This window comes from Gymnogyps californianus, chromosome 1 (genome assembly GCF_018139145.2).
Source record: "Gymnogyps californianus isolate 813 chromosome 1, ASM1813914v2, whole genome shotgun sequence".
Taxonomy (NCBI): Eukaryota; Metazoa; Chordata; class Aves; order Accipitriformes; family Cathartidae; genus Gymnogyps; species Gymnogyps californianus.
This window is the reverse complement of record NC_059471.1, coordinates 130,862,265-130,885,288: the sequence shown is the minus strand read 5'-3', so window position 1 is coordinate 130,885,288 and position 23,024 is coordinate 130,862,265. Positions and strand designations below refer to the sequence as shown.

The 23,024-nt window shown below is 42.1% G+C and overlaps 1 protein-coding gene across 2 annotated transcripts; it reads left to right on the top strand.

Moving 5' to 3' along the window:
- Positions 1 to 17: 17 nt before the first annotated feature.
- NAA50 (N-alpha-acetyltransferase 50, NatE catalytic subunit) lies at positions 18 to 22,603 on the top strand. 2 transcript variants are annotated; one of them, XM_050899905.1, is made up of 5 exons: positions 18 to 124; positions 14,444 to 14,580; positions 15,055 to 15,174; positions 16,127 to 16,193; positions 18,647 to 22,603. In XM_050899905.1, exons 1-5 carry the CDS (start codon positions 117 to 119, stop codon positions 18,825 to 18,827), a joined length of 513 nt encoding a protein of 170 aa, XP_050755862.1. In that variant the 5' UTR covers positions 18 to 116; the 3' UTR covers positions 18,828 to 22,603. The 2 variants fall into 2 exon arrangements, with proteins under 2 accessions (XP_050755862.1, XP_050755870.1); XM_050899913.1 differs by having other exon boundaries at positions 99 to 124; positions 14,447 to 14,580.
- The last annotated feature ends 421 nt before the right edge of the window (positions 22,604 to 23,024 follow it).

The following is a 23,024-nucleotide window of genomic DNA, read 5'->3' as shown; positions in this document are numbered from 1 at the left end:
CAGGAGGCTGAGCCGCCCGCGCTGCCCGGGCCGAGGAGGGGGAGGCCGGAGCCGCACCGCCGGGCCCTGCACGCAGCCAGCGCGGACGCCGGCGCCGGCCAGGCCGCGGCCGCACCATGAAGGGGTGAGTGCGGGCCCGGCGCGCCCCGCCGGGGCTCGGCCCGGCCGTGACAGGGCGGCGGCGCCCGCCCGGGCCCGCTTCGGCCGTGCCGCCTCGCTGGCCGTCGGGCGGCGCGGGGAGCGGAGCGGAGCGGGGCGGGCCCGGCCCGGGCGGCGCGGCCCACGCGCGGCGGGCTGAGCGCGGAGCGGGCGGGCGGCGCCGCCGCGCCTCGACGGGAGGCGGAGGGGGCCGAGCGGTGCCGCCGCCACCCCCGCTGCCGCCGGCAGCCGCCGTCGCCTCAGGGCTGGGGGGGGCGGGGAGGAATCGCTGCGTCTCTCCCGCCCTTTGGGAGGGGGGCCGCGGTCTGCGCCGCGGGGGGCCGGTGTCAAGGGAGCCCCTTTCCGTGGAGAAAAGCCGGCGGTCCCTTCGCTGCTCGGTGGTACCCTTTCAGCTGAGCAAGGGCTCCCTGCAGGAGCCACCCTCGCCGTATGATTTATTCTGCTGCCGGAGCGAAAACTGTCTCCGCGCTGAGCCCTGCTGTGCTGAGCCGGTGGGACGCAGCGGCTCTTCGTCCTCCTGAGTGATGTCGGCTTGCGGGCTCTCGCGATCTGCAAAACGAACGGAGGAAGCAGTCGGCTGGGGGGATGCTGGCTGGTCTTTCGTACTCGTCTGGTGATAGCGAAGAAGGGGTGTTGGGTCTGTGCAAAAAAGCTGCTGGCCTCGGATGAGTGGTTTTGCAGCGCTATTGTTTGTAACATGCTCTTAGCACTTTTGTTGGTCTAAGTCTTTTAAGTGTTTACGTGGAGGCTGTACAACGTGGATGGATGAAAACGAGCTGTGTTTTGTGTCTGATTTCTGTAGCATGCTCCTTTGGGCCTGGCTCCACTTCTCGGTGGCTCTTGAAAACCTAGAGATTTCAGATGTGGTTGGCTGAAACACTCGATTTCCTGCTCAGTGGTGGCAGCAAGGTGCGGTGTTTGAACAGGAGACTGGAGGCCTTTAGAGCCACAGTTCTGCTTTGGTGTCAGACGACCTGCCTGACCTTGCACAGGTCACTTTGGGACAGGTTTTCCAATGTTGGTTAAATCACCTAATGTTTATTAATTTCAGCATCCACAAAACGTGATCCTTCCACTCCACACCTCAGTTTCTTCATGCGCACAAGGGAAGTTTTCCACAGCTGTTTCTCAAAGGAGTATTAAACCAGTCCCCTTGAAACTGGTGTTATGCAATGCTGGGTATTATTATTCCAGTTTGGCAGCTTAAGGCAGGGTGAATGGAAGCTGAAGCACTTAAGCTTTTACTAAGAAATGGTAAGGGGTTTAGCTTCTTAGCAATTGGGGTGAGGTCACATGACAAGACTGCTTGATAACAGATACTTAGCTATTTCTTATAGTGCGTAAGCAGCTTCAAACATCATGCGGGGATGGCAGGTGTCTGTAGAAAGAGGTTCAGCAATGACTGCAAATAAACTGACTCTCAGCTGACATAAAATAGGTGTGTTTGGGATACCAGGCAATCCTTTATTCGCTTGCACCGCCCTACATGAAACAGGGCACCCCGCCTCTTAGTCACCTTATAATGAGGATGACAGAGTTTGCGAGAAGGGTGACAGCACTGATCAGCCCAGATGAAGTGGCAGTTGACGTGATCATTGTTCAACAGCGCTTCTGATGAAACTGGGTTTCCTTTTATCCTCTGTTGACTGTTCTGCTGTTTTCTCCAGCTTAGCCCCGCTTTGGCCATATGTCAGTCCTGAGTTGAGTGGCAGGGTTACTGGGGCCTGGATGCGTGAGGTGGAAAGCGGCCCAGGCGTGTCAGGCCAGAGCCGTGGAGGTCTCCTGGCAGGTCACAGCCTGAGCTGTCCACCGTGCTGCAGCGCTCCCCAAGGGGCTGAGCCCTGGCTTTGCTTGCACTGCTCAGGAGTTCTCATTTTGGGGAGCTTTTTGATTTTTGTAACTTTTTTTTTAAATAAAAAGCTATGGAGAAAAAACCCACATACGCCTCTTCTGCTTCCAAAGCACCAAACTTTGTTTCTGTTGCTTTACTTTCACTTACAGGCAGCTCTATCACTGATTCGACTTCAGAACTGATCCCTTTGCGTTCTGTACTTGTGTATTTCTGCTTTTCTGGTACTCCTTCATCTCTTTGAAGAGCAGCATATTCCTGTCTTGTCAAAACACTGTTAGCACCACGCAGCAAGTTCTTGTGCAGAATAAAATCTTCATATTGAATCCAGGTGTTCTCTAAAAATTCAGATTGAGGCAAATAGGCCGATAGAACTCAAATTGAAAAATAACCCAATTTAAATACAATGAGAGAATCAAAGGACTAGATGAAGATTTCAGAAGGAATATATTAAATTATATAGGGGTATTTTGGAACAAAACCAAATTGTTTGTCAAGCTACAAAGATCGGAGAAGATCCCTAAAAAACAAGCTCTGTTAGAAGATACGTCCAAAAATAGATCTAAAGCTTCAACTCCCAACATACAGAAACTAATGTGGTGTTTGAAGGGATCTGATCTGTCTTCAGTATTGAGTCCAAAATTGTGGATCAGTTCTTTTGAACAAACTAACTCCATCTGAGTACTTTTTCTGGGAGTGTATGCGTTGCATAGTAACCCACACCACAAAGTGCAGAGATAATTTTGGGAGCACTAAGACCCATAACATCAGCTGTAATTATGAACAGTCTACTTTGGCAGAGAAAGAATTGAAAAAGAAACTAACTAGCAAGTTCTCTAACGTTTTGAAATTTCAGATCTAAAAGAGATTATGTAGTCAACGTGCATTGCTTGCAGCCCTCTTTCTTAGCTCTGAATTCAAAATAGCACATAGCAGTGTGTTAATAATGCATAGGGGGTTGTAGTGTCTCTGTCATCAGGGTGTTTGAGATCAAGTCACTTCTTTTACAGGTAGTGAAAGATTTTTTTGCTTTCTTAGCTGCTTAAAATTTTGTGGGTTTTCTCTCATTTGATGAGTTAAACACCAGCTTCTGAACTGGTAATTGCTATTACCTCCCACCTGCTTTTGTGATACTTGGCTTTATGTTCACTCTACCCTCATCTTCTGAATTATTTTAATAGTTTAGAGACTCGTTATGTTTCCCTTTTTTTCTTAAATGTGAGTTGAAAAACTGAGGTAATTCACTGTTCTGTTAGTGAACTCCATGACTCTCTAGAGATTAATTTCTTTTTTCATTTGTTGTATTCCTAAATGTTGTTGTTGTTAGTTCTGGAATTTGAAAATCTATTTTAGAACTGGATTTGCAGGGAAAAATACCAGTGGGAGGGACTTGGGTTCTACTGTCTGTAGTAATTTGCCTGGTTTTGTAGAGCAGATGTAAATAATACTCCCTGCACTTTACTGCTTTCACAGTGTTGATTCACTTGTTGCTCAGTGTTTTTGTGTTTTCATTACAGTTGTTATGTTACTGGTTTTAAGGAAGGAAGACAGAAAATCTGGCATTGATCCTTGAGCATTTGCTGGTCTCTGTCTGTGGCCTTTTGATGTCTTACAGTAAGGGTGCTTTTCTGACCCATTTCAGTTCAGATGAAGCCTGTGAGAATAAGTCAACCAGCCTTTCCCTGCTGCCCTTACCTAAAAACCGCATTACACTAGGGGTGTGATATAGGACACGCGTGCTCCATCATATGCTTGTACCTGCTATGTGACCGTGAGTATCAGATATATAGAGCATGTATCATGTAGAGAGCATGTAGTGGACGTTACAAGCAGGGCCCGGTGCCTGTGATCCTGTGCATATGTGTTATTTTGTCACATTGACCAAACTCCTCTCCAGTTTTGATGGGAAACGCCTGTGGGATTGTCATGTGGCAACACGCGTTGAGCCACGTGATGAAAAACTGATTGAAACAGGGAGCAGAGTGCTGTGCGTTAGACCGCTGTCTTAGAAAGTAACGTGCACTACTTGTGTGTAAGAAACTTCTAGGAGAATGCCTCTAAACTTTTATGTGTTCACAGTTAAGTGTTACGCTTTGTAGTTTCTAAGGGTCCTGACTTGCTGCGGAAGAGCCCTTCAGACTAGATGCTACGCAACGGGTAGCTGCTGCCACAGAGAACTTCATAACCCAGAGGCTTTGCAGGCTAGTGCTATTCTAGCTGCTTTTGTAGAAGAGACATCAGAGCTGAGGAATACTGAGCATAACAGAAAAATAACAATAGTGTTTTTAAAGTACGGTAAGTCATTATGGGTAAGCTCTGATATCTCTGCTTGTTTTACCCGGATTCATGGGCAGTAAACCCTTCAAGGTCCTGAAGCTGTGCATGTTTCTCACAAGAACGGGGAGGGGTTTTTGTGTCCTCTTCTCAGTATTACAGAGTTCGTGCAGGACTGTTGATTTGTTTCCATTTGCAAGGCACAGTGCTAAGCTTAACGTATATGGGAGGAAGTTCCAAGTTTATGAGAAAACTGCTGAATTGTCATATGCACTGGAGGTGGGACAAAAAAGGTAAATGAGCTTGAAAAATCACTGTTTGGTTTTAGGATTTTTCTGAACCTAGAAATGTCAAAGCATGAGCTATACTTTCTGCATTTAATTTCATGGATAGTAGATTTAGACCTTGCCTATATGCATGCTTACAAATGGCTTAATATCTTCTAAATTAGTTTATAAAAACTCAGTGCAGTTTATTATAGGTACTTTAACCTGACTTACAACTCTTACCACTTCGAGTTTAATTCCATAACCAGATTAAGACATTCCATAAAGTAGGAAGGATTGGGAGGATAGGAAGGTAGCATAGGGATTGTAGTCATTTTATTGAAGCACTTTAGAACCCAGTCTTGGCTTTTGAGTGGTGTTTGACCATTCAGTTCTTTTTACATGTATATGTGGCTTGTTAGTATATAGATTGGCTTGCTTGGTTGGGACATTTCTTCTGTGAAAAATGTAGTATCTTCCGTTAATCACCAAATGCCACAGACTCTGCTGCCATCTCCTGAGGACAAGAGAAATGATGCATCCTCCTTTGCCACATTAAATCTTTTCTAAAATGGGGAATAATGGGTGATGGTTGAGCCAGAAAAATACTTTTATCCAAGTGGAAATGATTCAGAACTTGCAGAGCCTGCCCATTTGGCAAGCATTAGAAGTGTTCAGACCAATAATCTGAGAAGGCGCTAGATATTTTTACCCGGAGGAGGAGGAGGAAAGGACAGGAGAAGTTGGATCTTTGTATTTGTTTGGGAATTGATAAGAGAGAAGTGCAGTACCTCCGTGCATCCCTTCTGCTCTAAGTGAGGCAGGCAATGTCAGGATTGCTTTCTGCTCCCTGCTGAAAGAGGGGAGGAAGTGACCTATGTGGGAGTTTCAGAGCAGCAAAAGTTTGTCAGGAGGGAGATTTGAGGTGGGGAAGCAAGGGGGAAGAGAGAAGCAGTCTATGCGTAGAAGAATTGCTGGTTATTTGGAGACTCTTGGACTTGAAGACCTGAGAGCGGAGAAGCACGGCATTGAAATGGGGTAACTGTGTATTTGTGTCAAAGCATATTGAATTAATTCATTATGGGAAGGAAATGAAACAAGGCTTTATATAAAACAGAGCCAAAAACATTTCCACAACACTGTCACTAGGTGACTAAGATTAAGATATTTGAATTTTCCTGGGGGCAGAGTAATTTTTTTTAAATGGATTGAAAATACCATGCTGCATGGTAAGATCTTGATGCATGAAGTACTTCCTGCACTCACTTGGCCTTCCTCCTCCCTCTCCCCGTTCTTTTCCAGGCTCCATGTGATTTTTGGCCCTTAGCAGACTAGAATCTCAATCCCTGAAAAAAATTCCAATTTCTACCATCTGACCATTGTATTTATCTTCTCTTGAGAGTATGGGGTGAGACCCAGAGCAGCAACTGAAGGCTTGTGAAAATTTTCTGTACGTGGCACTTGGAATTTCTTGTCAGTAAAGATCACAAATTAGGTTGAAAATTGCAATTAAGAGAGACTTGTTTGTTTTTAGCTCTTTAGCACAGATTTTCATTTGAGAACAATTCATTCTTGAAAACTGGGAAAAGGAGAGGCGGGGAAAAAATAGCTTTTTGTGCTTGATAAGTTAGGTGCTTGCAATGATTGTTGCCTTAGAAGTATTTGAAGGTAGGCACGTAAAACTGATAGCACGTTTGTTAATTTTTCACAGTATGTTATTTTTATAATGCATGATTTGAACTCCTCAAAAAAACTACCAACCGTGGGACTGAAATCCGAAGTATAGGCGGAAGACCCATAATGACCTCCTGTTTTTTCTTTACTAATCTAATGGACACGGGCATTTGTAAAGAAAGGTGTTTCAGTGACCTATAGAAATAGTTTGTGTGAAGAAGAGAAATGTCTTTCTCCTGATATGTCAATTCTACAGTTTGTTACCCAATATAAGTACAAGAAGTGCCCTTGAGCTATATAGATTTATGTAAATAAGGCACTTTGTGAACCCAGCATCACTTCTATTTTGAATTTGAAGGTAAGCCTCTGTTCTTACCTGAGGATCATCAGGTACTTCATGAACACTAATTAGCAAAGGTTCATGATCTCCTGGGAGGCAAGTAAGGGTTATAATTGTTATATCCTGGGACACTGAGGGTATGGAAAGGGGCAGTAATTTGTAAGATGGCTCAGGGTATCAGTAACGGAGACACAAAACTAATTTTGAGCTAAGTTGTTTCAAAATAGTAAAGTACTTCTGCTTTGCAGTCATGGTTCAAAATCTGAATGTTCTTGTGAGCTTACTTGACTAATAAGGAAAAGTGGTTAGACCAGCAATGGAGAGTTAGGATTTCTGGAAGCTCTTTATCTGCTGTATGATCGCAGGCAAGTTGTTTCCTCTTTCACCTGACTTTGATGCACCTGGGATAGGCAGATATAATATCTAAGCCTTTAGCTCATGAGGTACTTTGAAGCAGCAAAGTGTTATGGGCTACTAAGTGATGTATGTATGGCTGCTTTTCTGTTCTAGACCAACTACATTTATTTGTGGTATTTTAGAGTTTGAAAATTCTGTCAGCTGGACATGGTGATTCCTGCTCTTTGTATCCAACTGCAGAATGAGATAGCTTTTAATTTTCTTGGGAAAGTTTATTTTTATTTGACACTTGTTGAAATGACCTCACTGCCTCCCCCTTGCACTTTTGCACTTGCATAATGAGACAGCTGAGATGCTTCATGATTGTACTGCTACTTTAGCTTTAGGGTTGTCTTCTTTTTTTTTTTTTTTTTTTTTTTTTTTTTTTGAGGTCAGAGTTGAGCCTAGATTTGAGGTCTAGTACAACTCTCAAAGAACAGGTTTGAGCTGGGAAAACTGTGAGGCTATTATAGCATAACTTTGCTTCTTGCATGTGAAGACCGGCCAGTCTTTTGTACAATGGTCAGGTTTTCTAGATTGAAGCAGCATGAATTATCTGAATCTAATGAAGAAACCTTGACTGTAACACGCTGTGTATTTTTTTGTTATAAAGGAGAGAGTCAAGTATGTCTTGGGGAATTATGACATGTGCCAGTGAAACATATTTACACTGAGATCCATTTGAATCACAAGTCTTGAGTGAAGTCTTCTGTTAATTCTGATTCTAAAATTGCTTTGCTTTCTTCTGTACATCACTGTATCCTTCTACAATTCAGCACACAGCTGGGGGTAACTTCCAGCAGGGTATCAGGTGTCATGCAAATACATGTTTTCAGTAGTAAGTGGGGCTAAAGAAGATCGGGGGGCTCAGAAGCAAATTGGTAAGACTTTTTGCATGCTAGGCTTGTACTTATCCTTCTGGTTTTCTGACAAGTGAAGCTGAGTAGATTTACAGCCCACAGATCTTCTAGATAATTGAAAACATACCGGTCTGCCCACAAGAACTAGACTAACTTGTGCGCCTAGCAAGACAGCTCATCTGTTTTAAAAAAAAAAAAAACACAAAACAAAAAAAACCAACCCAAAACCAAAAAAACCCACCCCAAAACACTGGAGAGGCTCTTCTGGCTTTGGAGTTGAATCTAAGTAAAGCCACACCCTTCAGGTCTATAGCTTTCATAGTTCTGGTTTGGTTTTATTTTATGAGTGGATTATCCTGTCTAGACTCCTGCTTTGACTTGGAAGCCAAAATAGAAGCAATAAAGCTAGTTGGCCGCTTAGCAGGTGACAAACCTTCTCTGAAGTCCTCTAATTTGTTAGGGCTCTTTTCTCCTCTGGGCTCCCTCTCCTGACTGTTTGACAATACCTCAGTAAGTTTTGCGAGTTGCAGATACAGCTCTGCTAAATTTAGCATGCCAGATGCCTTCAATAAGCCTGAGCCCAGCTATCAGTTACACCGAGATCTGTTTCAGCCAGGCACATCACTCTGGGGAGAGACTTGCACTATTTAAAGTTGAATGAGACTGAGATTCTTACAGCATTAAGAAACTCGGAATTCCCCCTTTTTCTCCCTGATATTGGTTCTAAACTAGTGTTCAACACTTGCTATTCCCTGGGACTGAATTTGTGTTTTCTCTTGAACTGTGACTCTAGAAATTGGCTTCCTCTTGTGCTGTCATTCTGTATAGCAGTTCTCCTTTGGTATACATTGAGAGGCAAAAGGCAGCCTTAGCATAAGCAAACACTAATGTCTCATTTAGCCTGTGTTACTTCCACCAGTATAAATTTAAGACATTATAGGAAAAATAGACAGTGTTCAAATCACAGCCCTGTAGTAGGCTGCAGCTGCAGTAGGACTAATTGGATTGCATTTGGTCCTACAAAAAGTATGAGGTTTTTTCTCGCAAGTGCCTGAAGGATCTTAGGGCACTGGCATGCAAGAGCAGGAGTGTTAATGCTGATGTTCTGGGCATGCATCCAGTTTCAGTAACTGCTGCATGTCACCTCACTAAAGTCCCACTTCCATTCGGGTTTTGTGGATCACTCTTCACTTCCGCTTTTACATCGCTGGACAGTGTCGCTCTGCACTTTTAAGAAACAGCAGCCTTACGCACCAGAAACCGGTTCCCTTCACTAGTGAAGTCTCAGTGTGTTTTTTCCCTGGTGACTGAGTCACAGTATGTTGCAGTTGTGAGAAATGCAAACATAGTCCTAGAATATGTCAGGAAAATGCTTCTGGTAGAGATGGGAAAAAACTTACTACCATTGGACAAGGCAATAGTAAGTATTTGGGGTGCTGTAAGCAGTTTTGGTTAGCCATGTTTAGAGAAAATTAACTTTAATCTGAAGGAATGGAAAGAAGAGCCAGTCTTAAAGGACGAGGCCAGGAGCTTGGCTTTAGTTAGAAGAAGGAAAGTATAAAGAGGTCATGGTAGATCTCTGAAAAGGCATGTGGGATAGGCTGTATTGGTACCCATCAACTACTGAAGCTAATGAGCAACAAGAGACAGCATATGGGTAGACTTGAGTACATTTAGGATGGAAATCAGAAGAAAGCCTAACTATGAGAATAATGGTAGCTTTGGAACAGCCTTGCCAATGGAAGATGTTTAAGTGGCTTCAGAGGGCTGGTATTCCATCTCAGAAGGGGTATGGATTTGTAGAGCACTGTAGTAATGAGAGGCCTGACATGATGAGCCAAGAGTCCCTTACTCTTCCATATTAAAAACAGTTGCTTGGTATGGGGTGGCTGACTTGGTCCAGAAGCTTTGACACCTAAGATGAGTACAGTTGACTGCTGTGTGCTCCATGGAGTGCTATTTGAGATGTAGGATGCCAATAATAAGTGTGTATCTTCTTAGGAATATTATTGGAATAATAGAATAAAATAATCTTTTAAGGAAGGGCATGTCCCTTCTGGGTGCTTCAGACTCTTTACACATCTTTATGTTCTCTCATATGCTAATTTGAGCTTATGTTTTAATTTTTTTTCTTTGCAACAGCAGAGGATAAGTATTTCTGGTACAGCCTATACTGAGCTGGAATGCACAGGACTGGCCTAAATCAGACCTTAGCTGATATAGTAAACTTAGGTTACTGATTTGGCTGAGAGATAACTTGAAGAAGTAGGTCTACTTGTAAATAGCTGTTAAAAAACAAACAAAACAACCCCAAAACTATTTCTATTACTCCAATGAAAAGAAAGGGGTGACCATTTTGTGTTCTGTATTACAGGTGCTTTGTCTTGGATCTTTTGAGGCTGCGGTAGTTTCAAGTCCTTAGGTTCAACGTGCGTGTTGTTCTGTAAATGATAAGGTGTATCACAAAATCATCTAGATGCTGAATGATCCCTGTGCTCCTCTTGCACAGTACTTCCAGTTCAAACTGGGGTAGGCTGGCACTTCTGCTCAAGAACCAACCGGTTCTGCCTCTGGCAATTTTTTTCTCTTCTTTATGTTGGCAGAAGACTTGTGTGGTGAACCCAATCAGGGGACTGATGTGGGTTAAAACTAAACTTTTTTTTTTTTTTGGGGGGCTAGGTTAGTTTTAATTGGGGTTGGTTCACCGCATTGTTGCACAAACGTTTGTGCCAGCAAGAGGATGGAAATGAGTGGCTCGGGGACAGCAAGACTGCTGCTTTCCGCAGCAGTGCCAGCTTTCTCCTGTTTTTACTCGAGGCCCTAGTGGCACTTTTGCCGCACTGTCCTCGGGCAAAGTGATGAACTCTCATGATGTGGGTCTTCCTTTCCATGTCCTCATTTAGTTTACTTATTAAATGTTTTTGTGTGTAATAGATATTGTGCTGATTTAATCAGCTAGTGCTATACATTAAAGTAATTTATGGTTTGAGTACATATTATTTAAACAGACATATTTAGCATATTGATTTATGCTTCCTGCAGTGTTTCTCAAATGTTTTTCATATTATCCTCCAGGATAAATTACTGGCCCTGGTGCAACTCTTGAGCAACAAGGAAACAGCTAGTGACAGAGCACAGGAGGCAGGCAGAAGGAGATGGCAGGAGGCAGCAATGAACGTAGCAAGTGCTGAGAGATAGGGTGTGAGCCCAAGGGCTCTAGGAGACCTGTCAACAGCACCTTTTAGCCACCTACTACTGGAACTTGTTTCTCTGGCCTCATGCCAGCCTCGGAGGTGATGTCTTGGCTCAGCAGCTATGAGCAGCCTTAGACTCTGCTTCTGTGCTTATTTATTTATTCCCTGTCTGAAACCTTCTTGGTGAAGGTCTGTCTTCTGGCCACGGTCCCTTTCTCAGCCATCTTGTCCTGGTTGCCCCTGACAATATATCTTTGTCCTGTTGCAGTGTCATCAGAAATATTCCATAGTGACTGTCTTCTAATGCCTGATTTCTTGCTTCATTAGTAACTAGTTAATTTTAAAATAATATTAGAAAACACACTACCTGATAATAGCCTGTGTCAGTGATTTTTGCTCAAGTATAAAGAGGGACTTGCTCTAGAACACCTTTGCAATCAGTTCATTGTGAGAGTTCATGCTAGTGCTACTGATCTACTGAAGCTTGGATCTACTGATACAAAAAAAGTATCACCAAGGTTAATATGCTGTTAAATCTTTTGGACGAGGTCTAGGCTTTCAAGGGACTGAATGTGAATGTGAGGTTTTTTTCTTCCCTTACTGACCTCCTACTCTGCAGCTAATCTGATCTAACTGGGCAGTTGAGACCTGCTCCCTTTGGTTTCCACTCTGATGCAGACTGCAGCAAAAGAGGCTGCTGGGTCTTCTCTTCACTCCTAGTATGAGATTACAGAGGTGGTCTACTCCAGCAAAACTCTCTCGCAGACACAAGTACACATGGGAACCCACATGCCACAGTTTTATTCCCACCCTTTGTGAGGAGAAGGTAGCAGCACTGCTGGCTGGGATTAGAAGAGGGCACAACTTGCCTTCTGTGTGCCTGAAGAAGCCCTGCCATGCTAGGCTGAACAGCTGTGCTCAGCTGGGCATAAAACAAGTATTACAGTTACCCTACCGTCTAATAACTTTGATGTCATGCTTGTTTACAATGGGAGTACTTCTATGGTGTGAGGAGATCATCCTTACTAGCTCAGTACTTACTTTATGTTGGAATATAATTATCAAAGGGGCTTGCACAAATGGTGATACATGAAGAAAGGAGTCTTAATATTGAGAGCAAAAATAGCCTTTTCCATCTCCTAGATTGTGAAACAAAGGGCTGGTGGTGGTAGGAGTCACGGAAAAGAGATACTGCAGGCTATTTCAGCACAATATAGTGGTTTATAGCTAGAAACTTTAGAAATATATCCTATTGCTGTTGCTTGTAGTATGCCTGGGTATCTTGACATGGATGAGATGCAAGAATATGGAGACTGTTGCTTCTTCTGTTATTCTTGAGATCACTGTTGGAGAACTTACTGTCCAGTTCTAGTGAGATGTCTCTCGAGATTGCTGTACAATTGGGCAGAGCTCAGGGCCAAACTACAAGGATTCATTGCTTAGCAGTTGCCCTTGCAGTGAGGGAAGAAAAAGATTGACACGTTTAGTGTGGTAGGGGGAAGATAGATGAGCAGCTGCCTGGAACAATTTGCAAGCACCCATACTAGCATGAAATGCTTGACACTAGGGGGCTTTTTAATCTCTTTGGCAAATGTGTGATGAAAGGTTAGACTTTGGAGTCAGCAAAGTTCAATATGTAAATGCCATCCATTAATTCTAAGTAGTAACTGGAACATATTAATCTGATGGAGAATTACAAAATCATCAATAGTCCATTAGTTAATGCTAGACGGCTCTCTAAAAGGTAGGCCCTACTTACAAATTGTTTAGGGCTATAGGGCTCACTAGGGAATTGTCTGATCTGTGTCATACCAGAGAGTGGGCAATGGAAATCCTTGATATCTTTGCAGAACTGAAGACTGTATTCTTTGCTGTAAAAGAAAAGGAGAAAGTGGGTGTGAGGGCAAGTTATGCTTTTTGAAGTAAACATTAAGGCTCCATTCCTGTAGCTTTTTCTGATAGTTTTGCAGGCTGCAGTACAATGCCTAGAAAGCATTGTATATTTATCACCCATCATTGGTAGCGACAACTAAAACTGATACGATATCTGGAGTACTAATCGTTTAAGGGGTTTTGATATATAATCAAGGTCAGTTAATAAAGCAGAGACAGATTATACTCCACATTGTTTGGTACAGTTCTTGAAGAAAAAAGTTGGTGGTTATTATCTCCTCTTTGTTTCACTGTATTATGTAAGTTAATCTGGGCTGTTGTATCCTAGGCATCAACCTATTTGAAAAAAAACAAGCTGCCTAGGCACAAGAGGCATTGGGGATGGAAAGCAGCTACTGCACATTACCAGAACAAACTTTGAAGCCTGGCGTACAAGGATCTTAGCTGCCTTTTTGAAAACAGAATTTGACTTTTTTTTTTTTAAAAGGCAAACAGTGTCTTTACCAATGTTTGGGCAGAAAACAATCTGGTTGCCTGTATGTATTTGGTAAAGCAAGGCTGAGATGAACCTAGAATTGTGTGTGTTTCTAACTCAACATGCAGTAGCTTTGTACCTGCCTACGTATTCTGGTGACCATTTAGGAAAACATTTTGATTATCTTGGTTTTTTTATTTTTCATTCTTGTAGTCCTCGTTAAAACTGTCTACCTGCACCCAAGAAATTAGCTTGGGGAATATGAACACCTAATTTTTTTTTCTTTCTCTTTTTAATTTGCTTCTGTTTATGTAGTGTTTCTGTCAGGAAGTTAGTCTTAGAAAAGGGAGAAGCTTGGTTTATTTCTTTTCAGTATAATTCAGTGCAATACTGGTATTTTAAGGTTGTGATTCTGCTCTCAGTCAGCAGGAAGAATGACTTCAGTGATGATCATAATGGATGCGGCTATTGCCTTGACAGTGGCACACTTGCATATTAACAGGCTTAATATGAGTTTGCTGCACACAGTATTGTTGCTTTTTAGAGACAGATATGACTTAGTCTAGACTAATGACTTAGTCTTTGTCTAAGCATAAGCTTTATATTGATACGTGGTAAAATCAGGGCTGTCTTTTAAGCATGGATAAGGACTTCATTTTCTTGGTCTCTATTCTAGCCACCTGTCCCTCCCATCTCCGCCCCCCCCATGATCTTTATGATCAGTGAGGAAATTAATGGGATAAAGTTAAAGCTAATACTCCTACAGAGATTTGTGTTCTCCTGTCTCCCACCCAATAAAACCACACATATATTATGGTACGTCAGTGTTAAGTGTGGTCTGAGAAACTTCTGACTGTGTAGTACCAACTGAAATTGGGTTTGGGAGTTAAATCAGCCACCAAAAGAAGACTTAATTGAATGGGTTGAATATTGCAGTTCAAATATGTATTGAACTGATTATCAGGTAGGACAGTTCTCTAAGCATAAATAAAATAATTAATTTTTGGTGTCCTTAGAAATTTTGCAGTGTGTCAGATGTTAAGCATGTTTTGATTTGTTCCAGTAGCCGGATCGAGCTGGGAGATGTGACGCCACACAACATTAAGCAGCTGAAGAGGCTAAACCAGGTCATTTTTCCTGTCAGCTACAATGACAAGTTCTACAAGGATGTACTGGAGGTTGGCGAACTAGCCAAATTAGGTACAAGTGTTCTTGCCAGTAATTGTGGGCTATGGTGGCAGAAGTGCTCATCATTGCTATCCATAATGGTTTTGAATAGCAGATCCTTCTATTTTGTTGTTTTACATAATGAAAAATAACTGTTTGGGAACTTCAGAAAGCCACAGTCCCAACCTCAGAGGGTTTGTGTTCTAAATAGATTCCATTTTACTGGGAATAGGCATGTTTTCTGTTACAGCAGAGAACTTGAGATATGTGTGCTGCCAGCTTACCTCCTGATGTCATTGCTAGTTGGTTTGAACTGTAACAAGCCAGCCACTGTGTCAAAGCACCATTGGTAACTTCACTCCAAGTGTTAAGCCACAATGTATGATATTTTGTCTGGATGGGAGAATTAGCAAGAGGGAAGGAAGGAAGATAGAGGGCGTAAATGAAGGAGCTGTATGTACAGTTTGAGATTTGTGACTGATAACACTTTGTTTCCCTCTGTGGCAGCCTATTTCAATGATATTGCAGTGGGAGCAGTGTGCTGTAGGGTCGATCACTCCCAGAACCAGAAGAGACTGTACATCATGACACTCGGATGCCTGGCACCCTACCGAAGGCTAGGAATAGGTAAGGAGGATCTTCTTTTGTATCTGAGTCATCAAAGAAACCAGATTGCTGTGCAGCCTTCTAAATGCTCTTTCAGATTTTTAACCAAGATAGTGCACTTTTAGACCACTGATTTCTTTGGAAGGGACTTTGGGGAAAGAGTGTGATTTATGACATGCTCTTCTTTTCCTGCCTTTCAGAAATGGACTTTTTGTAGAACTTTCTAATTCAGGATTTCAGATTATTTTAATCTTAATCACATTATCATACTGTGATATAAATACTCTGCTTCTATAGATGTGAAAATTGATGCACAGAGATAAGAAATAATTTGTTAGAGGTATGCAGCCAGTATGCAAGTCATTACAAGTAGAACACAACATTCCTTCATTGGGTTATCTCTTCACTCTTCTAAATGTAGGGTATTTTCTATTTATTTTGTCTTTATCACTACTGATTATTGCTGCTCAGGGGTAGTACCTGCTTTCTGTCTATACTGCAATTAGTTCTTTTCTCCATGTTGCAAATCCATAGGCCAGACTAATCACGACCTTGCAGTAACCTGTTTGCTTTGACAAACTGGAATGAAAAGATAACTTTCATTTAAATTATTTTACTAGGTCTTTATTAGAAAAAACTACCAATACTCTCACTGCTTTATACATTGTTTTGACTGTATTTTGAGGTGAGTTGGAGACCTTGAAGCTAGTTTTTAAATAAGCTGCTTTATACGTATGTTTCTGGGCTGTTGGGTCTTTTTTCTCCAAAGAAACAATGAGATTGTTTTCATGAGCAGTCAGAAAGAGACTGAAATTCTTATACACCATGTTTGATTTGCCTTTCCTAGTTCTCACAAGCTCTGTCATTTTAGCCTACCTACAGTTAACCTGCCTCTCCTCAAGAAGCCATTAGCTAAGTACAGACTTGATTGTGCACTCCTGGTTTTCTTAAGTATCTCTTTACCTTTCGGCAGGAACTAAAATGTTGAATCATGTCTTAAACATCTGTGAAAAAGATGGCACTTTTGACAACATCTATCTGTAAGTAAATGAGTTACACGCATGCATTTTTGGAGAGATGATAGAGGCATATATGGGAGCAAAGGGAGGGAGATCCAAGAGCATTTTTAGTATTTATTTCAGTGGGGTCATGGGACATCTTGTAAGTACTAGCAAGAAAGCTAGGTCATATTCTGGGCTTGTGTGATGCTGAGAAAATCAAAAGCTTGCTTGCTTGCTTGCTTTAGAAGAGCTTCTGCAAATTTGCTGAATTTGAAAGTAGTTTAGTTACAAAATGATGTTCTATAGCAGAATTACACTGTATGACTAAAAAAAAAATTTGGGAAAGAATTTTTTTTTTAACCAGTGTCATCCTCAGAATGGAAGATACTGCGAGTCTTGCATGCAGTTTTGATGCATTTGCCGCCTGTCTTTTATGACAGTACTGTGTGGGTTAGAACATCAGATCAGAGGTGTTTGTAAGCACTCTAGGTTCACATTCATTAGCAAGGCCCAACTGCTTATTCCCATTCTTGCACTGTGCCAGGTGAGCTGTTTGTGCAGCAACACAGTAAACTAGGTCAATGACCTGACCCAGCTGGGGAAGCTGTTTTCAGTTTTGTTTCTAGGTGTTGTTTTGGGTTTACTGGGGGGGTGGGGGTGGGGTGTCTTTTTTTTTTTTTTTTTTTATCAACTGCATGTCTGCATAAGCACTTGGCATGATGCAGACATGAGAACAAGCACTGGGGTAGAGGACAGGGCTACTTTAAAGAGCACCGCCATCCTAATAGAGCCTGAAATCCATAGATGCCAAAGCTTTGCTTCCCCTTCACTGCTCGCTGCACACTTCTGCTTCTTCCTGTGCATTGGTCTCTGTGTGATTACCAAGTGAGCTGATGCAGTCTTTGGCCAGATCGCTTCTCTGAGCCAGCTTCTTCCTTGTCCATCACTGCCAGCTTATACCAGTACAAGCACGCTGCACTGGTAGGGATAGTCCCACAGCAGGTACGGCTTGGATGGACTTACGCTGCCGCAGCACTGCGCCCTGAACTCTTGCCAGGACTGTTGAAGATGCTTAGTGAGGAGTGTTTCATACACTGACATCACTATAAATGGAGTGACTTTCTCCTCAAGCTTAGTTCACCTCTGCCAAGGAGGTGCAAAGTCTTCCAAGTCCTCTACTGTTGTAGCTTTGTGCCATCTCTGTAAGAGGAACAGGTGTTTTAAAGAGGAGTCTGAGTAAAGCTGCTTTTGGCTTGTATTCGTGCTCTCCTGCCTCAGAAGAAGTGGTAGTTGGCACAGGCTTTTTGCTTTTGCATGTTACTGTGTGCAGAGTGAAGGAACTGTTTGCTGGTTTTAATGCAAAAATCAAATCCTTCATAATCCTTCTTTCCACTTCCCAGAGTAGGATTCTGGGATGACAATAAATAGCACCCAAAGTTGGGCATAACAAAGTTCTTTTAGTGGCCCATTGATTTTATTACTGCGTCTGTTGCTTGTGCATCTTCTATCTGAACGTATTATGCAGCTTAGCACCCAATTTGATATCAGTGCCTAAATTTGTCATTATTATGAAGTTCCCGTTTAGCTGTTTGGTGCTTATTGGGCTTAACATTAAGATCTTTTGTTTTGTTCTGCTGTTGCTTCCACAGTTGCTTTGGTTCTATGGTTATGCAGCATGTTGTCATGACAAAGTGATTCATAAGCTTGTGCAGTGTTCACTGAATTTTGGGAGTGTTTAATGAATGCCTTTTGCTGAGCCAAACATCTTTTTTTTTTTTTTTTTTTTTTTTTGATAGAACTTGTGCAAATAAATGTCCTAGTCACTTAGGATGAAGAACTGATGGCTGTTTTGTTTTGGAGGCCTTCAAACTCTTGGAATATGCTAGCAAGATCTGTAAAACTCTGGGGGAGATAGATAAAAGGGGAAAGGACTTTGTAAGTCCATAGGGCTTCTTTGTGCTGCCATAGCTTTTTGTGAGGAGAGAGGTGTAGTTAGAAGTGAGCAAGGAGTTAAAATCATATCAAACATGATTGACAGTTTTGTGTTGCAGCATGTAGGTGTCATCACTCAGACAGCTGATTTGGTCATCTGAGAAGTGTCACTACAGGAAGTTAAAATTGGCTCTACAGTGAAACTTTATTATATATTTCCACTAAGTATCTGTCTCTTCCAGATTAAGAAAAATTGAAATTACTGAGCTAGTAATGCTTCAGAGTGTCTCTGCTATTTGTGTTCCTTAAAAGAGCTTTACTGAGAGAAAACATTTGCCACTTCTCGGAATGACTGCCGCAGGCCATCCAGGAGCTGTGTGTTAGCTCAGGATTGATTTGGGAAGACCAAAATTTCCAGTCCTGAACTTACACCATTGTTCCTGTCTCTATCTAGATAGCTCCTTTTCTTATCTTGTCTTTGACCATTCTGAGTGTGGAGGCAGGATACTGTACCGCAGAAAGTTCTGATACCTGTCTCTCTATCCTCCTTTCTGTCCCAGGCATGTCCAGATCAGCAATGAGTCTGCAATTGACTTCTACAGAAAGTTTGGCTTTGAGATCATTGAGACGAAGAAAAACTACTACAAGAGGATAGAGCCCGCAGATGCTCATGTGCTGCAGAAAAACCTCAAAGCCCCTTGTCTTGGCCAGAACGCAGATGTGCAAAAGACCGACAACTGAACAAAACCCCAACGAACACTTTCTTGCACTTGCTTGTCGCCAAATAAGGAAAGAGAGGCCTCTTGATTTTTTCCCTTTTTTTTCTTTTTTACTCCACCCCTTCATCCTCTTAATTGTTTTTGGTTTTTTTTTTTTCTTGACCTCTCTCCAACAAAATGTAATGCTTCTTCCAAGGATTGTCCAATCATGTTTGGGGTTTTGGGTGGTTTGTTTTTTTTTTTTTTGAGCTCTCCTTTCTGTTGGGGTTTGTTGGGGTTTTGTTTGTTTGTTTGTTTTGGGTTTTTGCTTTTTTGGGGGTGGGAAAAGGTGTGCAGATCTCTTTTAAGTTTGAGGTGTGGAGGGCTTGAGCAGGTTATCCTGAGAACAAGTTTCCTTCAGAATTATCTCTTTCAGTAAGCAGAATGTAAATCCAATGAGGGGGAAAAAGGAAAAGCAATATCTTGTCCTTTGACTCCTACATTATTGTGTTTTTTATAACCTACAGGGTACTTTACTCCCCCTCAACATTTGAATGTTACTTCAGTACTTCCCACTTTTCCTCTTAATTCCCCCCGCCTCAAAAAAGTATGTTTAGTTCTTCCCGATATTTTTGAGTATGGCTTTTTCCTCCATCTTTTGCTGAGAAGGGCGGGCTACTTTACCATACCTTTTCACTCTGCCTGGGCTGATCTTTTTGAATGCTTTTTTTAAATACTCCTCACCCAAGCTGGTGCTACACTTCTTAACTGACTGAGAGGAGGGTTTAGAGTGGTCTTTGTTTTTTCTTATTTTCATTTACCCAACTCCCAGCAGACTTCTGCCAGAGTAAGAGCTACATCTGGTGTTGGCAAGAGTAACCTTGTGAAAATACGAATCCTGAGGCAAGACCCTTGCTTTAAAAATGGGTGAAATACTGTAGGGCTCATTGAGAGTTAGTTTTATCTGTGTTGTTGGGATGGGAAAAGTGACTGTGACCACCTTACCAGCTTTGATCACATAAGGCAAGCACTCATCTCCAGATAAATTTGTTACAGCTACTAAATCTGCGGTGATATATCTGAGATGAGGCAGGGGTTGAGGAAACCAGGCAGCAAGGCTGAGAAGGCAAACACAAATCTGACCCTAATCACATAGCTTTGCAGGGGTCTCCTGGATTTGCTTGGGATTGGCTTGGCTTGCTGTGTTTATGTGCTCCTTCGGGAGGAGGTGAAGAACTGCACAGTTTGGTCCTTTGAAGATTATTTTCCCCTTTCCCCGTTCAGTGGTAATAATGCAGTTCTCCTCTCATGAGAGGGTGTTCATGGAGCACCGGAGAAAGCGGCATATATTAGAGCATTTTATGGGTTTGGAAAATAGGCTGACTGGCTTCTTCCTAGTACTGTAACCTCAAAGATACAGTAAACTCTACTAAGCTCTGCTTTGCATCCTTTCATGCTTTGTTTGCGTGAATATCAGTGCTCCTTTCTATGCACTGTTGCCAGCGATTTTATGTATGCCAATACAAATACCAACTTGAGCTTGGACTCTTCTCCAAGCACCTGGGAAAGTGCACTGAGCTGAGACAACACCAATCTGCCCCATCCCCAAGTAGATATCAAACTGCATTCCTTTCCTGTTTGTTTTTTAAAGTTTAAATCTGCATCTTGAATTCATCTGCTTTGAAAGCCTCCAACCTGTAGTGCGCATTGCAGCATACATCTGGTTAGTAGGTGCTGTGCAGTCATTCGAGGGTGACTTGGGAACCAAGGATTTCAAGACAGGAGTTGTGGTGAGGCAAGGAATGGCACCCCTCATTGCACATTATGTGGTCTTTGATACCTGAGGGGTGACTATACAAGCTGGTCCATAATTACTCCTTCTTTCCTAGAGGTGTGTAGTGTTTGTTGGAGTGCATCTTAACAGACCTGTGCTGGAAAACAGCTACTTTATTTGCTGGGTTTGCACTAATCGAGTCTTGGGGATGGGTAGATCGCTAACAACAAAAGCCCCTCCGCATGGCCTGAGCACCTGTGTTTGCAACATTTGGTGGCAGACTCTGGCTAGAAAGATGCAAACGGTTTCCTTGGCCAGAGGCAGCCTAGTTTTGACAAAAGCTTATTTTTAGTACTGCTAGGACCTGCTCGCACTGGTTATGTTGGCAGTTCCAGCATCTTTCTAGAAGGGGATGTACTGAAGCACAATTAGCTTGTCATATGCCAACATAGTTTCCCTGGCCATCTGTAGACTAAACCAAGAGAAGTATGTGGAGGGAGAGAGACAGTATTGTATTTGAGGATGTTTGTGCAGCACAGCTGTAACTCAGACCATAGCTGCCTCTGGTGCCAAGCAAAGTGCTCTTCATTCTTCTAGAACTAAGTGGTAAGTGTTTGGGTTGGGTAGATGGGTGTGGGGATATGAACTCTTAGGATTTGCTGTTGTCGTAGGCTTCCACAAATCGGTGTGTTTCACAGACAGTTTTCCTTCAGGTTTAAAAGTACGAGTCTGATGTCTGAACTTACTTGGATTAACCTTTGTTTTTTGTCTCTTTTTGCTTTGGGCTGCCATCATTCTATGAATGTATCCCTGAAAACGATTCTTAAAGCTCCTATTCCACAGCAAACCTGCCTCATTGTAACTTCTGATAAAATGTTTTGTAGGAGGTGGAAGAGAGAGTAACCACAAATCTAAGACTCCTTTTCCCAGGCTATTAATCCTGGAAAACGGTTGTTGAATCTTGAATACAAGGTTTAATCTAAATCTGGTAGAAAGCTGTGTTCCCTGTACATGGATAAGGGCAAGTGAAGGTCAGTAGTTCTGGATGACAAACAGTTGTATTTTATTAGTATATCAGCTGTGTTGAGTGTGGGAGGAGAATGCTGTATCTTAGTGCTGTTACCCGGAGACACTGAAATTGTGTGAAGTATGGGCTTACTGCAGAGAACTTCAGTTACTTTGGTTGTTGCTGCAGCAGGACCTCCTTTTAGCTTGAAAATAACAGCTTATGAACAACTAAATTTTTTAAAAGTTGAGAGTTTCAGTGGAAAAAAAAAACCACCAGCACTTCCTGTTCTGGATGAAGATCTAGCAAGAAAAATGTATGCGACTAATAGCTTTACAGTGTAAATTGTGTATATACGAGTTATTCCTGAATCTCTGCAACTGGTTTTGTCATACATCGGTTAAGTATGAAGATATTATCTACAAAAAGACTCCTACTAGAGGAAACCATGGTACAGGGGAAAAAGAATCATCCAGGAGAGATATCCCTCATTTTTGGGAGGGGGAAGGGAGAGATTTTATTTTGTGTATACAGAAACTGGTTGAGTTTACATGATGCAGCTAATGGTTAAACCTGCCAACTAAATATGACATACTGTTACAATTGAAACAAACTTATGTGATATTTCGTTAAATCTTGATGGTGCCCTGTGTCTAGTAAAAATTTGATCCCCCAAATTGTTTTCTTCTCCCCTGTGTTGTAATCCAGGGTCAGCTGCTATGCACAAAATCTGTGTTTTGTAAAGTGTTTGCTGACTTGGATGTTTCTTTTGAATCTGCAAGTGCTTCCTGATTAATTTGGCTAAGACCACCCCTGGTCTTTTGAGTTAAGATTTAGTCAAAGGTATGCTGTATGCAGTTTACAGATGCATTCGCAATGTTACAAGTTAAGTTGCAGGGGGAACAAATTCTTTACAATAAGGTGGTCCACTTTTAATCTATATCATTGCCCTTGTTGTACATCAGGAGCATGTTTTTGTTTTTCTCAAACTCTTTAGAAATACCATTCAGAATAAACGTGCACTATTTGAGTTATGTCATTTACAACTTGTCACGTGCATTTTTTTGCAGTCCAGCTGTTTCCCTCTGAAATCATATAAAGAATATTCCTTAGAAGTTTCATATTCCTCAGAAGTTTCATAAACTGTGTAACTTGGAAGATTTCTAATGTGAACTGTGAGTTGGGCTGCTGTGATGAATGCCACGGGTGTCTGACAACTGAGGAGAGTGGGGTCTGTTTGTTTGTTTGTTTTCCCTGAAGTTACGAGCCTTTTTTCAGAAATCCTCCATCTTGTGGGGTGGGGGCAAGGAAAGGAAGAGGAACTGTCCTGGAATATTTTTGCATCAACTAGTGAGCAGTCTCAAAACAAACAGACTAGGCATCAAGAACTTCTGTGTTTTGGGCTTTATAGGTTAAATATTTTAAAGTATTCAAATTAATTGCTAACTATTGCAAATCTT

Bases quoted from the DNA above. Each gene is read 5' to 3' on its own strand.
- NAA50 (XM_050899905.1), top strand. The intron at 15,175-16,126 runs GTAAGGAGGATC...ACCTTTCGGCAG, and splicing joins CTACCGAAGGCTAGGAATAG to GAACTAAAATGTTGAATCAT. The intron at 16,194-18,646 runs GTAAGTAAATGA...TTTCTGTCCCAG, and splicing joins ACTTTTGACAACATCTATCT to GCATGTCCAGATCAGCAATG.